The following is a 19,229-nucleotide window of genomic DNA, read 5'->3' on the forward strand; positions in this document are numbered from 1 at the left end:
ATAAAAAGATCGTCAAACGAAAGGAAAACAAAGCCGTTTTATAAATAACCAAAAAAGTGGAACTTAAATACTAATTCCTATTAATTCTTAACTGTGCATCAAACAGATACCATAATACTTAGTTTGTTGTACCTTATCATAACAAAGGTCCATACAAAATTTCAATTAGATTGACCTAGTAGTTCTAGGGGAAAAAGTGGAACTTAAATATTAATTCCTATTACACCTTAACTGTGCATCAAATAGATATCATAATACTTTGTTCGTTACACCTCATCATAGCAAAGATCCATACAAAAGTTCAGCCAGATTGATCCAGTCGTTTCCAAGAAACAGTGTAACAAACAGACTAAAAAAATCTATATAAATCTCACCTGTTTAAATGTATGTTTATATGTCTGCCTAAAACTTTCAACAGAGGCGATAGATTTTCATGAGATCAGTATCAATTTAAAGCTCAACCCTTCAGACAACAAATATCGAAAAATTGGCTAAAAGCATTAATTCCTTTACCCTCAGCTGGGCAGTTTTCTACAGGGAGGGGTCGCTATTTTCGCCAATATTTTCGAAAGTCATTCCTTCTTTTCAATTGACTAACTTTAATTTAAACCTTCGCCACCTCCGGTTTAGCGATGGACACAATGGCAAAGATGTCACTTTTTTTTCACGTTCTTTTCCTCCTTCGCGGTATGGGTTCGAGCCTGCCTACTACCACTTTTATTTTATTTATTTATTTATTTTTTTCCTCAACACACACCTCCAAACACCCGGGCACCCAGGCTAGTATAATATAGATTGCAGTGTTTTTCTTTTTGGATTTTCAATCTTCATTTGTGGTTAAAAAAAAAAATACTGAAAATACTAAGTTAATTCATAAAAGCTCCTTTGATATTTTTGCGTAGGTTGTCCAACAAAAATAAAAAAAAATGAAGTCCTTTTATAAATAACAAAAAATAATCTTGATTTTTGATTCCGTTTGATGGTTTCACTTTTGTATTTCTTTTTTCTTGAACGGGAGGGGAGGGGGTCTGAAAATTATTAAAGATAAAAGATGCTACACCATCCCTTTCTCCATTCCAGTTTTTGTAAGCAACCACAATATATTTATACAAGTGACTTATACCACTGGGTGTAAATAGTTAAAAGTTTCTCTACTACTTCCTAATACTTGGGGGCGACTATAGTATCAATATAACTGCAACAAAAGGTCAAATATCAAGTCACGCTGGAGAGACTCTGGTTATTTTTGTACTGAAAACACTTTTGTCAGGACCAGTTGCACAACATACAGATATAAAGTATTCAATTTAAAATGTTTTTTTTGTGTTTTCAGTTTTCATTTGTGATTAAACCTGCATAAAAAAATATTTCTGGAAATAAATACGAGGTGAATTTATAAAAGCCTATTTTTACGTGGACTATAAAACAAGCTACTATAATATTTTGTGTAATAGAAGGATTGTTAAACGAAAGAAAATAAAACCTTTCTATAAATCTACCTATCTATCTAAACTGTGTCCATCACTTTATTGCAGATTACAAAATAATCAATATTTCAGTAAATATAAGTTATAAAAAGCTGAAAATTACACCATCCAAGGACTGTATTAAGGTGAGATAAATCCTAAAATTTCATCAAAATTCATGTTATATTTAAAAAGTTATGTTATTTTTTTAATATTCAATGAATTTTCACCGTCCATCGCTTTATTGCAGGTCTCATAAAATGCCAAAAAAAGGACGTTTAACAGCTACCGAGAAGCAGAGGATTATTGCAGGACTAGCAGAAGGACTCTCGATCATAAATTTAGCCACAGAACTAAAAAGGGATCCCCGAACTTTAGCTACATTCGTCAAGAACCCCAACATCAAGTCCAGGAGATTATTTTTATGGATGACAATGCCCCATCTGATGCTGCTAGGGCAACTACATCCTTCCTTGGATCTCAGGGCTTTGTTGGAGAAACCCTCATGTCCTGGCCACCGCATTCTCCGGACCTTAACCCCATCGAACACCTATGGTCAATATTGAAACGAGGAGTTTATGAGGGAGGAGAGCAGTTTTCTTCGAAGGATGCCCTTTGGAACAAAATAGTCGACGTTGCCAGAACCATTACTCCATCTCAGATCAAACAATTGACCTCCTCGGTGGACAAAAGGTTGTTTAATGTAATTTCAAAACATGGGGGATATGTGGACAAATAATTCGTTTGTTTGACACTTAGCCCTCGGGATGTGCCTTTGTTTTTGTTAATTTTCCCCAGAAAATGTGTTCAATATAAATTTATGATGCTTTGGTATTGTTTTATTGAGCTAAAACATTATCTTAGAAGACTTGCAATAAAGCGATGGATGGTGAAAATTCCTTGAATATTAAAAAAATAACATAACTTTTTAAATATAACATGAATTTTGATGAAATTTTAGGATTTATCTCACCTTAATACAGTCCTTGGATGGTGTAATTTTCAGCTTTTTATAACTTATATTTACTGAAATATTGATTATTTTGTAATCTGCAATAAAGCGATGGACACAGTTTATATATCTATAAAAGTTAAAATGTGTGTGTGTGTGTGTGTGTGTGTGTGTACATTTCCCTACCAAATAACTCTGTCAATTTTCGGTCAAGAGACTTGAGATTTGACATAAGGAGTATTGAGATTTGGGAAAATCTTTTTAATCGGATTCGGCCAGAAATTTTGCTGTTAAGGGGTCCAAGTTCAACGATTTGACCTTTCAAAACTCTATCAAACTCCTCTGCCAATTTTGGATCTAAACACATGAAATTTTAAATGTAGGTTACTTGAACATGGATCAAACTTTTTAATTTGATTTGAGTCCAAGACAATAAATATTAAGGGGTCAAAATCAGGGTCAAAGTTAAAAAAAAATTGACCTCTGTGGTCTGTACCAAATTACCCAGCCAATTTCTGGTCTAAACATTTGAAATTTTACATAAATGGTATTCAGTGACAGGGCAAGCTTTTTAATCAGTTTGGGTTGAAAATTTGAGCTGCCAAGGAGTCAAAGTTCAAAAGATCTGATCTTTGCGGTGTCTAGCAAACTACTCAGCCAATTTTGGGTGTAAACATTTCAAGTTTATACATAATGGGTATTCAGACCTGTGGCAAGCATTTTAATCAGTTTTGGGGTGAAATATTTGGCTGCCAAAAGGTCAAAGTTGAAAGAGTTGACCTTAACAGATTCTACCAAATTCTCCCGCCAATTTTGGGTCTAAACACTTGAAATGTTAAATGTAGGTAACTTGGACATGTGTAAAACTTTGTATTTTGATTTGATACCAAAATAATAAATGTTAAGTGGTCAAAATTAGGGTCAAAGTTTCAAAAAATTGACTGCTGAAGTCTCTACAAAATTACTCAGACAAATTTTGGTCTAAACATTTGAAATCTTACATAAAGTGTATTCACACGTAGGGCAAGTTATGAACAGTACATAGAGCCCGAGCAAAGCCAAACTGAACTGCTAGTATATCTATAAAAGTGAAATTGTGTGTGTGTGTACATTTCTCTACCAAACTACTCTGTCAATTTTCAGTCTACAGACTCCTGATTTGACATAAGGGATATTAAGATTTGGGAAAATCTTTTTAATCAGTTTTTGGCCAGAAATTTAGCTGTCAAGGGGTCAAAGTTCAACGATTTGACCTTTCAAAACTCTACCAAACTCCTCCAATTTTGGGTTTAAATACTTGAAATTTTAGATGTAGGTTACTTGGACATGAGTCAAACTTTTTAATTTAATTTGAGCCCAAAACAATAAATGCTAAAAGGTTAAAATTGGGATGAAAGTTTAAAAAAATTTGACCTCGGCAGTCTCTATCAAATTACTCAGCCAATTTCTGGTCTAAACATTTAAAATTTTACATAAAGTATATTTAGATATAGGGCAAGCTTTTTAATCAATTTTGGCCGAAAATTTTGCTTTCAAGGGGTCAAAGTGCAAAAGATTTGGCCTCTACGGTCTCTAGTAAACTATTCAGTCAATTTTGGGTCTAAAAATTTGAAATTTTACATGAAGGGTATTCAGACATGCAGCAAGCTTTTTGATCAGTGTTTGGGCGAAAATTTGGCTGCCAAGGGATCAAAGTTGAAAGAGTTAACCTTTGCAATCTCTACCAAACTCCTCTGCCAATTTTGGATCTAAATACTTGAAATTTTAGATGTAGGTTACTTAAAATTTTAGATGTAGGTTCTATTCTTTCAAGATGGCCATTACATTTGAAGTCTTCTGTTCTGCTCACATCTCCCTATACTATCCAGATTTAATCTTTATCTGAAGTCATCATATCTAAGCCTGTCTCATATTATAGATTCACTATATAATTCAGATATTTCTTTTCATGCAACACATGTCTTCAACCATCACTGGTCAAGTTTCACTTCTATACATCGTCATACTGTGTATACATGTCTGATAGGATCTTGGTCAACAGTGGTAATGCTTTGCTGGTTAGTAATGACAACAATTCATCTAGTTGTAACTCTTGCAACACACCATATTTTATATTTATATTTTATTTGTTTATTTTTAAAGATTGACATTATTTTCAGTATATTGCTGTACGATAGATTTAATGTATTTTAAAGTGTTCAATACATTTCTCTTGTGTATACATGAACTTTAAATAATAATAAAATATTGCAAATTCATTTTTGTTTCTTTTTTTCGCAAACTTAAGAAAAGTTTACGTGGACCAAAGCACCTGTTTATTCCCATGATTTGAACGATATATTCTTATTAAAAGAAAAAAAAAGCAAACAAACAGACAAAAAAAAAAAACACGTTTAAACTTCAACTCATCTTTTTGTATGAAAATTCCGTAGCATTTAGTTTTAATAGTTACTCCCCTTGAATGAGATTTCATAGTTACCTCCCCTTGTATGAGATCTGCTTGACAACCAAGTTGCTATTAGCGATCAAAGCAATGTTTAGGCGAAAATAAAATATTGACACACACTTTTCTTTTATAACGAAATTTGCTTCTCGCCCATAAATAAGTAAGTATTTTTATGGCATGGATTTAGTCGTTACTTGTGCTTAAGGAACATTTATTTAGAGTAAGAATTCGTTTGATTTTGTTGCGATGATGATCATTAATTAATTAACACGTCTTTACTTGTTGAGTAGAAAATCTAATTTGGCAACAACCCCTCAAGAGGAATCGATTTGTTTAATTATTTGTTTAAGGGAAATGCTTCACGAAAGTGTCGTTAATTAACAACTGTGTAATTCATTAATTGCTTAATTGACGAGTGTATGCCTCCCCCATCTTTATTATTATTATTATCATTATTATTATTATTTAAGTGTTTGTGGTACTTATGCAGAATATGGGCCGTGCTGAAATAATAACGTAATTATTTAGACATTCATTCTTAACATGGGGAGGGTGGTTAACTATTCTGTACTTTCACCTACCAATTTTAATGAACAAAAGATACAGTAAAAACTGAATTTAACTTGAACATCCTATCTAAAAAAAATAGCACCGTCCGTTTCAGCAGAAGTACTAAAAATGTTTCTGATACTTGTAATAAATGAGTCTCGAGAGGATCTCAATACTTTCAGAGTCAGTTCCGAGTATTGACGGAGAATAACTAATTTTGAGAAAAGAGCTTAATGACCAGGAAACAAGCTTATATATATATATATATATATATATATATATATATATATATATATATATATATATATATATATATATATATATATATATACGTTTTATTTTTATTACCTCATCTTTCTGTTAAGTTACATTATTGTTTCAGCTACTCGGCCGTTTTTTTTTTGGCCGTCTGTAGCTTCCTCAGACTTTTACAGAAATGTTCGTTATGATGGGATATATATATATATATATATATATATATATATATATATATATATATATATATATATATATATAAAGCTTGTTTTCTGGTCACCCTGCACTGATGATTCCAAAAGGATGAAACACTAGTATTTGTAAGTATTTAATAATTATTATAGTAAATATATATATATATATATATATATATATATGTTGAGAATAATTGGAAATAGTATTCCGACCAAATAGAGAAATAAAAGGAACAGAGTTATGTGTTCATTTTATATATATATATATATATATATATATATATATAAAATGTTCAAGAAATAAATCACAAAATTCTATATTCCAATTTTCATGATGCTGACCATCTTATAATTTATTCCTTTAAGTACGCTGATATTCACAATTCTTGACAGCACCTGTTTCGTAGCACAAAATCATTCATTTAATTATTATATCAATCAATCAATCTATTTTGCTATTAACTCCTCAGAAGAAATAGCACCTATTAATTCATTAAAAGAAAATAAAATGCATATGGACATGACTACAAAATCCGAAAATTGGGAGAGAAGTTGCAATTACCTTTAAAAATGGCATAATAAAAGAAAAAGTAATTGCAACTTCTCTTCTAATATATAGATACGGCCTCCGCTAATCGAGCCAGAGATGTCTTGTGTCGTGGTGTTCGAATCGTTCGACTGGTAGTAATCGTGACACCCTGCACTGAAGAATCCCGAAAGGATGAAACACTAGTGTCTGAAGGTATTTAATTATTATAGTAAAAAAATAATTATGACAGCCCCTTTAAGAAATTTGTTTCTTATCGTTGAGCACTTTCAGTTGAATTAAAAAGTCGGTCAATTTAGCTCTTATGCGTAGATCATCGTATAACGATTTGATCACTGTCTGTCTGACGTAATGAACATTTAAATTAAAATGTTTAAAATTCAACGCTATTTCACACGGTTAATGGTAGCCGAATGGATACGGCCTCCGCTAATCGAGCCAGAGATGTCTCGTGTCGTGGTGTTCGAATCGTTCGACTGGTAGTAATCGTGACACCCTGCACTGAAGAATCCCGAAAGGATGAAACACTAGTGTCTGTAGGTATTTAATTATTATAGTAAAAAAATAATTATATATATATATATATATATATATATATATATATATATATATATATATATATATATATAAGCGAGATAAGACACTGATAGAATTCAGACGAAAAATCCTGATAGATATTACTTGAAGTAATACTTTCAAGGAGATCCTAGCCAAAAAGGAAAAGCTCAATATTTAAGAATAGAGCAATATATAAGTTTCGTGGTTCAATTTTAAATTCTGAAAAAACAACATATAGAGACATATATTCGATTTAAGAATTTATTGCTTGACAAAAGGAATCTATAGAAAGGCTTATTTTAATTTCCTTAATCGATGGATTTTCAACAATGGCCCATATCATCAGAGGAAATGAAATGCAGTTAGCAAAATGTTCAGCTGCGAATGGACGCTATTTTGCTTTTCAGCACAATTATTGAAAATAGTTTTTCGAGTGGATGTGGATAATTATATGGAGAAAATTATATGAAAAGAGAAGTTGATACAAACTGGGTAGTCCATTAATGGAAGGAGTCTAATGTCGTTCGAACGAATAAGGCTGTCTGGTATACTTTTCGAAATATCAATAAAGAGCAGTACACTTTCGCTATATGGGAATATCACTTTCTCCCATGGGCCTATTTTCTGCCCACCCGGATTTATAACCCCGAACGACATTAGACTCCTTCCGTTAATGGACTACCCAGCCTATTTTTAGGTGGACTATAAAACAAGCTACTATAATATTTTGTGTAATAGAAGGATTGTCAAACGAAAGAAAATAAAACCTTTATCTATCTATCTATATATCTATAAAAGTGAAAATGTCTGTATGTGTGTGTGTGTGTACATTTCTCTACCAAACTACTCTGTCAATTTTCAGTCTACAGACTCCTGATTTGACACAATGGATATTGAGATTTGGGAAAATCTTTTTAATCAGTTTTTGGCCAGAAATTTAGCTGTCAAAGTTCAACGATTTGACCTTTCAAAACTCTACCAAACTCCTCCAATTTTGGGTTTAAACACTTGAAATTTTAGATGTAGGTTACTTGGACATGAGTCAAACTTTTTAATTTAATTTGAGCCCAAAACAATAAATGCTAAGAGGTTAAAATTGGGATCAAAGTTTAAAAAAATTTGACCTCGGCAGTCTCTATCAAATTACTCAGCCAATTTCTGGTCTAAGCATTTGAAATTTTACATAAAGTATATTTAGATATAGGGCAAGCTTTTTAATCAATTTTGTCCGAAAATTTGTCTTTCAAGGGGTCAAAGTGCAGGCGCAATATAGGAACTGACTTCCTCTGTACAATCATGTCCAGTCTTCAGATCCGCAGTATTTCTTAGATGGTGGAGGACTATTTCAATGCCTCCGATGGCAAAAAGGTCACACATTTAATGAGATCTGTGCTCAATACTGCAGATATGGAAAAACATGCATTGTTTTTGATTGGTAAGAAAATGGTCCATCCATTAAAGACGCGACTCACTAACTCCAAGCAGGGGGCTCTGTTGGTGTTAATGTGTCACTGACTCCTTTAATGGTGTTCAAATTAAAAAAGGATGTTTTCCTTGCTAATCAACAAAACAAACGATTGTTTATCAACTTGCTGAGAAAGAGTTTGAAGGTTATAAAGTAGTCCATTGCATCTGGAGATGCTGATGTAGTAATTAGGAAGGCTGCTCTAGAACTGGCAAAGACAGGATAAACCATTTTGATAACTTATAACACTGGCCTATTGGTCCTTCTATGTTATCATGCCAATACGATGGTTACAACATCTTCACACCACACCCAAAGGCTAGTGCAAAAAGTGTGAAAGTCTGGAACATCAAAGAGATGAGAAATCTTTGGGAGATGTGATCTATTCCAACATTCTTTTCATCCATGCACTACTGGGTTATGATTCTACATCCAGTGTTCATTGGAATTGGGAGGGCAACTTCGAAAGGTGATGAACAATAAAAACTTCCTCAAATTGGCAGAAGTGTTTGACAAGGATATCAGTGCAGAAGAGGTTATTGAAGTTGGGGAGAAGGTTTTAGTGTGCCTGTACAATGGTAATGATGATGAAAACATCAATCATCTCCAACTGAGGTGCTTTAAGGAAAAGGTTTCAAAAAGCTCAAAGTATGTTAAGGCCAAATCATTGCCGCCAACAAGAGCAGGTACAAAATTCCACAGCCTTTGAGTTTACTTCCAAATTCAGGAATGGAAAAGTAGAAACCAGCTAAAACCTGACGAGTAAGGATGGAAACTTTCAGATGGTAAATTACAACGAATCAAGATTGATTTGCCACCTGGTCTTGTAAATTTGTTGCTTATGATGATGATGAAGTTACCTTTGACTAGTTCTTGACAGGAAATGTTCTTTGATCCGTTCATAAACTTGTTCTGTGGTGGTTATGTAAGAGCCTTGCCCCAGCATTCGACAAATTGGTACCTATTTTTTTTATTAAATGTCAGGAATTAATGTGAAAGTTGTTGCGTTGAAAAAAGACTACTTGGTCTGTTTTTGTACCTTTTATATTCATATTTGTATAAGATATAAAAAAAGGCATGAAAACAATGGCATGGCTAGTCAATTTCTGGTGTTAGTTTATTATTAAGTATATAGCTAGGTATTATTACAATTTAAAACACCAAGAAAATGTCAAGCTGGCTTGAGGTGGGCCCTCATCCCCACCCCGTGTGGGTGTTCATGCAAAAAATATTTTGTTATTTCTAATTTCAAGGTTTTTTTGTCAGGAAAAACGTTTATTTTTGTCAGTGATTGTTAGGAATAATGGACATACCTACTTGTCAAGAAATGTCAGGAATTTTATGTCCCAAAATTTTAATATTGTTCAGTTTGATTTTAAAGATGACGGCCATTGACCCATATTGACAAGGTTACTTGTGGTAAACTTTTTTTTTATCTGAAAGAGAGGTTATTCATGCCCAACATGCAAGGTAAAAACCTTTGTTAGCAATTCGTTTGAGATTCAGCCACATTTTGACTGGACTACAGGCTGTTTGAAGATATTAATTTCTTGACTTAAATGCACCAAACATTGATAGTTTTTTCTTTTCCCTTTGCAGAACTCAATCATGTTCAGCAAAGTTAAAAACATAAAACAAAACCAAACATTTTTCTCTACTAAACAACCAAACCAAACATCATGAATAAATATTTGAACTGGAAGCATAAAAACTTTTGTAAAAAATTATTGAACCCAGAAAGGGTTGATATGCCGTAAAACAAAACAATCAAACCCCACATCATGAATGAATATTTGAAAATACAAACACCTTGAAGCATAAAACCTTTTTTTCAAAATTATTGGATTCAGTATTGAATAACTCAAAAACGGTTGATATGCCATCAAACAAAAAAAACCTAACCGATACTTACTTCCAGTCATGCAAAAGTTTGTGAGCAAAATATGTGACTTTTTCTATACCTGGAACGAAACTATTTCAAATAGTGAAGGGAAGCGACAAAACAAATAGCAAGTCAGACAACCACCTCAGACTAACACTGCTGCCTGAATTAAATTCAGAAAGAAATACTCCACTCTATAATAAAATGTCAACCGTGATTTCTTTTGGCCTTTAGGTCATCAGAAATGATAATAATGATATATACAGGAAAAATTAAATTACTGACATAATTTCATGATTTGTAATACATCTAGAGAAATAGCGAATGCAGGCACTGGTGAAGCATACTTTTTTCCTAACATTCGTAGGTGTACACTAGTGGACATATAATTTTTTATGATGCAAGTTATAGAAATAATATTCCGACGTGACAGAGAGATGAAAAAGGAAGCAAACCAAATCATATGTTCATCACCGTTTCATCTTTTTTTCAATCATCTCGAGAAATATTTTGTATAAAGGTTATGTCAATATGTTCTGTTGTTTTATAGTGAAACTAAAATTATCATGCGGGTATTGCCTTCCCACGAGAGCAGCATTAGACACAAGGTCGGATTTTAATGTGGTGAAAATCCATCTCCTCTAAAAAGGGCACTAGATTGGAAGAGAAATAGAAACTGCCTCAGTCTAAAAATATTTCTCATTCACTGACAAATAAATAGGAACAACTGCACCTATCCGTTTTGGGTTTAATATATATACTTTTTAAAATTTATTTTTCCTGACATTTTTCTCAGCATAATTTATAATATGAGACTTTTAGCCATTAAAAAAGGATAATTGTTATTTTGTTTCAATTCAGAGTGTCCCTTTTTGGACAACTTGGATTTTTCCATCTTATAAACCACAGAAACACATTTAATCATTCATTTAATGTGATCAAATGCTGAGCTAGATATTTTTTCCAATCATCGGTCTGGCGTCTGCATTCATAAACATTCAGAATTGCTCATGTTCACAAAACAGCAAACAGCATTTATTTCTATTATGTACAAAATTTAATTTTTTAGCCCTTTATAACCGAGCCAAAGTTATAGCCCGCTTGACTTAGAATAAGTGCTTTATGCCCAAATTGATGGTTGAATATGGTTAAATTTCTGCTCATTTTTGCACTAAATATAAATGCTGATTAATCCCTTGAATGGATACCATAATATTAATTTCACTGCACCTAAGGTCCATACAATATTTCAGTAAGATCAGTTCAGTAGTTTCCAAGAAAAAGTGGAATTTAATTACTAATTCATATTAATCCCTAACTTTGCATTGCATAGATACCATAATATTCAGATCGCTGCACCTTATCATATCAAAAGGTCCATACAATATTTCAGCCAGATCGGTCCAGTAGTTTCTGAGAAAAAGGGGAACAGATAGACAGGCATATAGACTAAGAGAAATATAATATAGATTAATCTTTCACTCGATCCATGTCTCATATGGTGAGGAATAAGATCTCTGAAACATGTCTGTCCTCTAACACAAAGCCAAGAACCGAGGATTAGTCTTTCGTTTTGCAACATACTTCCTTTCTTATGTTATTTCATTTGACATGTTAACTCAATTTTTTTTTAAGTGAAATTTTGTTTTTTATCTAACCACACATCTCATGTAAGTCTTGCTACACAATTATCTCAGTGCATTTAAATACCAAAATTTCTTTATATATTCAAAATTAATTCTTGTCTATACTAACTTTTTTTGTTGTATATTTTGAATAAGCACAGTTAACATGCCTCGAGGCTTCTCTGCACGGACAGACATCACAGACCCGGACATTGACAGTCAAATGGAGAATGAACTCCTCCAGAATCTCAAGAAGGAATATCGGAAGACAGAGTTGAATCGGAATGGCGTAACTGAAATGACCAAAAGATGTCTACAAAAACTCAGGTAAACGAATTTTCTCGCCTTTAAATTTATTCAAGTGTATAAGTATTTAATAAAGCAGCTTGCAATGAGGGCAAAAATTGGAACAGTGAAAGAAGTGATGGCAAAAATCAAATAATTGAAGTCAATTGATGCAATATTTTTATTCAAAAACTTGTCGATTTATTTTTCAGTAAATCTTTCACTTGTTGTTGATAGAGTCCAGGATGGTGGAAAATTTTTTGATATTTCATGAGAAACTCTCCCCTTATCAAAAAACAAACACTATTTCCATTTACAGAGAAGAAACGTCTCAAGATGGCTGTGAGAATAAAATCAACAACTATTTATATTATTTGAAATCATTAGACTACTGTTCTCATCTTGAATGTGATTTTCACAACGTTCGGTCGATGTAATCTCTGACCTTCTTCAGGTGTATCTTGTCGAACTCGGGAATGTTTATGTCGAACTCGGGAATTTGGATGGAGTTTGACAGAAACATTCCCGAGTTCGACAAGATACACCTGAAGAAGGTCGGGGGTTACATCGACCGAAACGTGAAAATCACACTCAAGATGAGAACAGTAGTCCCAGGAATCCAAATAATATGAATAACCAATCCTCATCTCAAAAATTCAGAAACGTCATAGCCAAAATGTTATTTACCTCTCCAAGAAGTTAAACACAAGGTCAGGTATTAAGATGAAAAGGTCAAAGTGCACTAGGATTAGTGCACTCTGACCTACAAAAAATGACTGAGCAGCTCCGTCGACATTTTCTGTTAGAAGCACTTCAAGCGATTAGTGATGAACTAAACTCTTTTCAAAAGGAAAGTAAAGCCTGGGAGGGAAGACAACCTGAAACTTAACAGGACTATACCTTAATCAGAAAGCAACAAAGTCACTGTCGGACTGATTGCTGAGAAGGTATTCCAAGCCAGACAGTGCAGCCGCAGCCGAGATTGAACTCACTACATGAGTTTGTAGTGTAATTGTCGGTAGCTGAATACTTGATGCTTCACCAGGGATATCAAGAGTATTTTTTATTGTAACGCCATTACTAGACGGGGTGCCTACCACAGCTTAAGAGAGTCCCATCTACCTTCGAGAGAAGGATAGACTGCGCCAGTTTCTCAACCTGGTATTTTTACCTTGTGGTATATCTATTCCCAGCCGAACATATTCCCAGCATGACTGAAATAAGTTGATTCAATTTATATTTATTTTATAAGAGACTCACAAACATTCAGTAAAATCAATTGCAGCGTATCTATTAAACACCATCTATTAAGACAATCTTGGAAGAATTTTGCTGGATTTATAAATCTTTCATCTAGTATGCTTGTTTGTTGAGGTTCCACCATGGTTATAAGCACAAACTGTACTGTTAATCATTATGGGTTTACAGGTCAAAGGCTGCTTACTCTGTCCACATTGCAGCTTCATGGAACAGATTTTCTCATGATGCAATCTAGATAGCATTCCACCATCACTTGGACAACTGTTTTGAAGATGTATATACATAACCTTCTTACAACTCACTTTATTTACAAGGCATTATGCATTTTTCCGATTTTGTTGCCAAAAAAAACTTTCATTTTTTTTTTATAAAGGAGTCACCACTTATCAAGGCCTGAAGGCCACTCGAGAATATGGATTAATGAATGCAAGGTGATAGTGTAGTAATCGTTAATGGTGTAGGTTGGGTAGAATTTGGATTATTTAAGAGGAAGGCTAAAAAAAAACTTGTTTACATGGGACTTGAATGTTGCCCTATTGTATAAGGAAGTGGGCTAGTGGAACAGTGTTCCACAGGCAGGCAGCTCTAGGAAAGAAGCTTTGTTCATGGAATCTGCTTTAGATTTAGGCACCGATAAGGAGTGGAGGAAATTGTTGATAGTAGTTATAGCTAGTAAAGTGTCTTTTGTGAAAGTTTGACAAGGGGCACCATAGATTTGAGCTCAGATGAGCACTTACCATAAAATTAACAATATAGCAGAGATTTTTGTGGTTAATCCTAGGTTCGGTCACTGACTATGAGACAGATAACTTCAGCTCAGTTAAAATGTTTACCTCCAGCACCATATTAGTGACAAGACCACAAAACTAGAAATAGGAAGTGAAAATAAAAACATCTCAAGAAACTGCTCAGGTTGGTTGGTTGGTTGTTTTTGTTTTACAGCATATCAACCCTTTTCGGGTTATTTAATGCCGAATTCAAAGATTTTGAAGAAAAAATTTTTAATAGAATATATTTGTTGTTTTCAAGTCGGTTTCTATTTAACCCATAGTTGGAACCCTAACAGGTACTACCACTCTGGATCAGAGTGGACCTTGGAGCAATGGTAATTAAAGGGTGGCTCTACACTCCCCAAAGCCCACAAGCTGGGGCTTCACCATTGGATATAGTTTAAGGTCATATCCAGGACCTCCATTGAGGGACTTTTACTTTATGCAGGGGGGCAGTCGGTGTATTCTAATGCCCCACCGACAGGGCCAGACTGCTCAGGAAAAAGACACCATATTAATGACAAGGCCACAAAACTAGAAATAGGAAGTGAAAATAAGAACATCTCAAGAGACTGCTGAGGAAAAAGACTGCTAGCTTAGTATATAGCTTTTTCTTCTCCATTTGTTAGAAGCATCACTCATTGTAAATAAGGACTGAGAGACAAAATAGGGGAAGCGAGAGTTTTGGGGCTGCTGAAAATACATCCACTACACGTTTTCTACTCTCCTATTTGATTGGATTTTGTTTATATAATAAAGTCAATTTTCCCCTATTTCATTGACCATTATATATGTTCTATACCATAAAGTAGTTAATTTCCCCTGTTATTTTAATTTACATTAAAAAAATAAATATTTAATTTATATTTCCTCCTTTTCTTAAAATGAATCTTTCCTTATATTAAAAATTGACTTTATAGCGAAAAAACAAACATGCAGTTTTGTTACATATACTTATTCATGTTATGACTAAAGTAAGAGTCTTATTATATAGCTTGTTGTATCTTGGTGAGAGGGTTTAAGAGGAATGTTGAAAGACTCAGAGAGAGAGAGAGATTGTTCATTTTATTGTAAGAGACTTAGAGAGATTGTTCATGTTATTATTCTTATATATTAAATGTTCATTACTTAGACGTGTTGAGGAAGGGGAAGCTCTTTGAGTGAAGGGGATAGTGTTCACTGTTCAGACATTGTGTAGACATGCTGATGTAGATTCACATTGTAATATGAGAAGTCGAGATGTGTATGAAAAGATATTTTATAACACAAATATATAATACAATTTCACTTTACCTTTTTGTAAGAATCATAAGACAAGACGACGTTTTTATAAAACACATGATGAGGTTTATTCTTCACACGACCGGTCGTGGCTTTCTCACCAAGAATTCAAAGTTTCACATTTTAGTTTCAAAGTGACGTCTCGCTTCCTAGACGACTGACTGTCTCTCTCCGAGTTTCTCCCCGACTGACCAACTCTAAAGTTTTTTTCTCTATTCCTAGAACTTTCTATTTTCCGTGACGTCATACACATGTTAAAACATGTGCTTTCTTTCACGTGTTCTGGACATACGTGTCCAAAACTTTTCCGATTTCTACAAAAGGAATTTTAACCTATACTCAGTAACCTATTTTTCCAATATGTTAAAAACATTATCTTATAAGCTGCATTCTTTCAATTTAAAATTTCATAACAAACTTGACAGTTCACATTCTTTTCTTGAAATATTTTATCTATATTCTAAACAAACGTTTGTTTTACATTTTTAAATTCTCACACGTAATCTATTTCTAAACCTAAATTACGAGGTTCGAATTTCGTCTATTGCTATTTCATTTTCATTTTAACTAAACTCTCTATTTTTATACTTACATGAAAAGGGGACAGCCCTTATCATGTAACAGTTTTCTTATGAGTTTGTTTACGGATGTCACATGCATTGAAAATTAACCGGTGTTAACCTGAAGATGTTCCTTTTGTTTTGCTTATTTTGTTGGGGGGGGGGGGTCCTTGTAACGTAATTGATCGCTTTAATGTTATATTATGATGACGTCATCTAATATGCACGGGTACAAGCAAACAAACAAGCAAGTATATATGCATGTTTATAAACTTCCATGTACGGGATTCACTCTTAAACTAAAAAGAGAGCGGCTACTCTTCATGAAAATTCAGATACCTCTAATTTTTGTGAAATTTTAACAATAGCATAAATACCCCTGACAAACCTCAAAATCCCACCATTACACTGTAGAGATTCCTAGATCTCAGAAAGCCTTCTACTCTAATAGTTTCTTCCTTTGAACTGCTAAACTTTGGAATTCCCTCCCGAGTTCCTGCTTCCCTGACATACGGGAGTTCTAGTATAATATGAACAGGCATATTGCTATTCAACTCCCTACATAATGTCCCTGCAAATTGTGTCCCAAATAGTAATCCCCTACATCCAAGTGACACTGTGCCTTGTTTGGAGTGAAATAGCAATAACAAAAAATAGATATTAATTAGACATCAATCAATAAAGATTCCCCAAATTTCAGTTTTTTTTAATGTATTTTAAGGAGTTTTAGGAGGCATAATATGATGCAATTTCCCTTCAACCTTTTTAGATTTGCATTGAATTTGATCCAAAGTTATTATTAGGGATATGACAACAGCATATTCTTTTCCCTTTTTTTGATTCTCAGGTATATATCCATTGATATCTTATATGTTTTTTATGTAGAGTGATGTGGTTCTTGGTTGATTAATTGTGTCTGTGTCGGATATATACTCGAGAGTCAAAACAATGAAAAGAATATGCTGTTGTCATAGCCCTAGTTATTATACACCAATTAAGAAAGATTCCCCGGGTTTCAATTTCTTCATAAGATCTCTTGAGCTTTAAATTTTAGATGTTTTCTAGAATCAAAATGATGCAATTAATTTTGATCCACATTGGAAAAAAGGATTGTAGTTAGATTTAGTCACATTATATTCTTGATTTTGAGAAGACATAAAAATGGTGCAAAACTATTCTGTTCAGGGCATTAATTTTATCCGCCCTGGGACGGGTATTCTAATTTATGCATACTTATAGAACAAATTTCAATGAATGTTTAATTTAAAACAATAACACAGCCAAAATTAAGGTACAAATAGTTGTAAAAAAAAAAAAGAAAAGTTGTTAAAAAAGAAAGTATTACATTCAACCAATGTTATGGCTGTGGTGTTGGACATTTTAAGGAAAAAAAAAAAAATGCCCATTTAAAAATAAAACATGTTTCTACTGTAAATGGAAACTAAAAAAAGAAATATAAGTTAACATTTCAATGTAGTAAAAGTTATTTTGACAGCGCATTAATTAATTAAGATAATGCCCGAAATAAAAGGTTTGCAAGAATAAAAAAAGTATCAAATTAAACACAAAATGTCCATGAAAAGACTGGCAGTGAAGTGGTGCTTATTAGTAACAAGATACGGGATCGTAATGGAAAGCCAAATCTTTGAACGTGCGTCTGTGTATGTGTGTGTAGCGTGGTTTCTGGCTTTTGTAGAGGCCATTTTGAATGACGACAGCAGATCTAGGTATTGCCAAGAACCACACCTACATTTAATTTAAATTGGGCTATAAGGTTGTATTTCAGCAAAGGAAGAAAATGAAGGGTATATAAACAGCGTGCATATAAAAATGGAAATAAATCGGTTGCCAAGATCGCTGGAAAGATGGTTGGATCACTCTACCGCTCCAGTAAGTATGTCACTAGCAATGCGATCCTCTATCTGCATAAGAGCCAGGTGCACCCTACAATGGAGTACTGTTGCCACATCTGGGCAGGAGTTACTCGGCATCACCTATCCTGCCTTGATAGAGTTCAAAACCAGCTTACAAAATCATAGAATCTCAAAGGATTCCAATAATCTATATCTATATATCTCTAAAAGTGAAAGTGTCTTTCTGTCTGTCTGTCTGTTTGTGTACATTTCCCTACGCAATAACTCTGTCAATTTTCAGTCTACAGACTCGAAATTTGATATACAGGGTATGGAGGTTTGGGAAAATCTTTGTAATCAGTTTTCTACCAGAAATTTGGCTGTTAAGGGGTCAAAGTTCAACGATTTGACCCTTGAGAACTCTACCAAACTTCTCCGCCAATTTTGGGTCTAAACACGTGAAATTTTAGATATAGGTTCTTTGGACATGGATCTAACTTAATAACTTGATTTGATCCCAAAACAATAAATGTTAAAGGGTCATAATAGCCGTCAAAATTTTAAAAACATTGGCCTCTGCGGTCTCTAACAAATTACTCAGACAATTTCTGGTCTAAACATTTGAAATTTTACATAAAGGGTATTCAGAGATAGGGCAAGCTTTTTAATTGGTTTGGGTCGAAAATTTGAGCTACAAAGATATAAATCTATGTATGTATGTTTGCATGTCTGCATAAAACTTTCGACAGAGGCGACAGATTTTCACAAGATAAGTATTGTTTTGAAACTCGACCCTTCGGACGCCAAATATATAAAAATTGGCTAAAAACATTAATTTCTTCATCCTCAACTGGGCACTTTTTTATTGGGAGGGGTCGCCTTTTTCGCCGATATTTTCGAAAGTCATCCCCTCTTTTCGATTGTCTAGCTTTAATTTAAACCTACATCACCTCCAGTTTGGTGGTGGTTGTAACAGCAAAGACGTCAGGTTTTTTTCCCGTTCTTTTCCGCCTTCGCGGTATGGGTTCGAGCCTGCCTTCCTACTACCACTTTTTTTTTTGCTCAACACACACCTCCAAACACCCGGGCAACGCCGGGAACTCATGCAAGTATCTATAAAATTGAAAACGCGCGCGTGTGTGTGTGTGTGTGTGTGTGTGTGTGTGTGTGTGTGTGTGTACATTTCCCTACCAAATAACTCTGCCAAGTTTTGGTCTAGAGACTCGAGATTTGACATGAGGAGTATTGAGATTTGGAAAAAATTTTTTAATTGGTTTTCGG

At 33.8% G+C, this 19,229-nt stretch overlaps 1 protein-coding gene across 2 annotated transcripts in view; it reads left to right on the forward strand.

The window, feature by feature from the left end:
- The first annotated feature begins 4,905 nt into the window (after window positions 1-4,905).
- LOC145269455 (coiled-coil domain-containing protein 63-like) overlaps window positions 4,906-19,229 on the forward strand; it is a 63,777-nt gene continuing 49,453 nt past the window's right edge. Inside the window, exons 1-2 of one of the 2 annotated variants that reach the window (XM_080125144.1) lie at window positions 4,906-5,024; window positions 12,101-12,266. In XM_080125144.1, the coding sequence (XP_079981270.1) occupies window positions 12,106-12,266 (161 nt within the window). In that variant the 5' untranslated portion in view covers window positions 4,906-5,024; window positions 12,101-12,105. Of the gene's footprint in view, window positions 5,025-12,095; window positions 12,267-19,229 lie in introns of both variants that reach the window. The other variant, XM_080125134.1, reaches the window with a different exon arrangement.

Source organism: Euprymna scolopes, chromosome 4 (assembly GCF_053919585.1).
Source record: "Euprymna scolopes isolate OS-2025 chromosome 4, ASM5391958v1, whole genome shotgun sequence".
NCBI classification, from domain to species: domain Eukaryota; kingdom Metazoa; phylum Mollusca; class Cephalopoda; order Sepiida; family Sepiolidae; genus Euprymna; species Euprymna scolopes.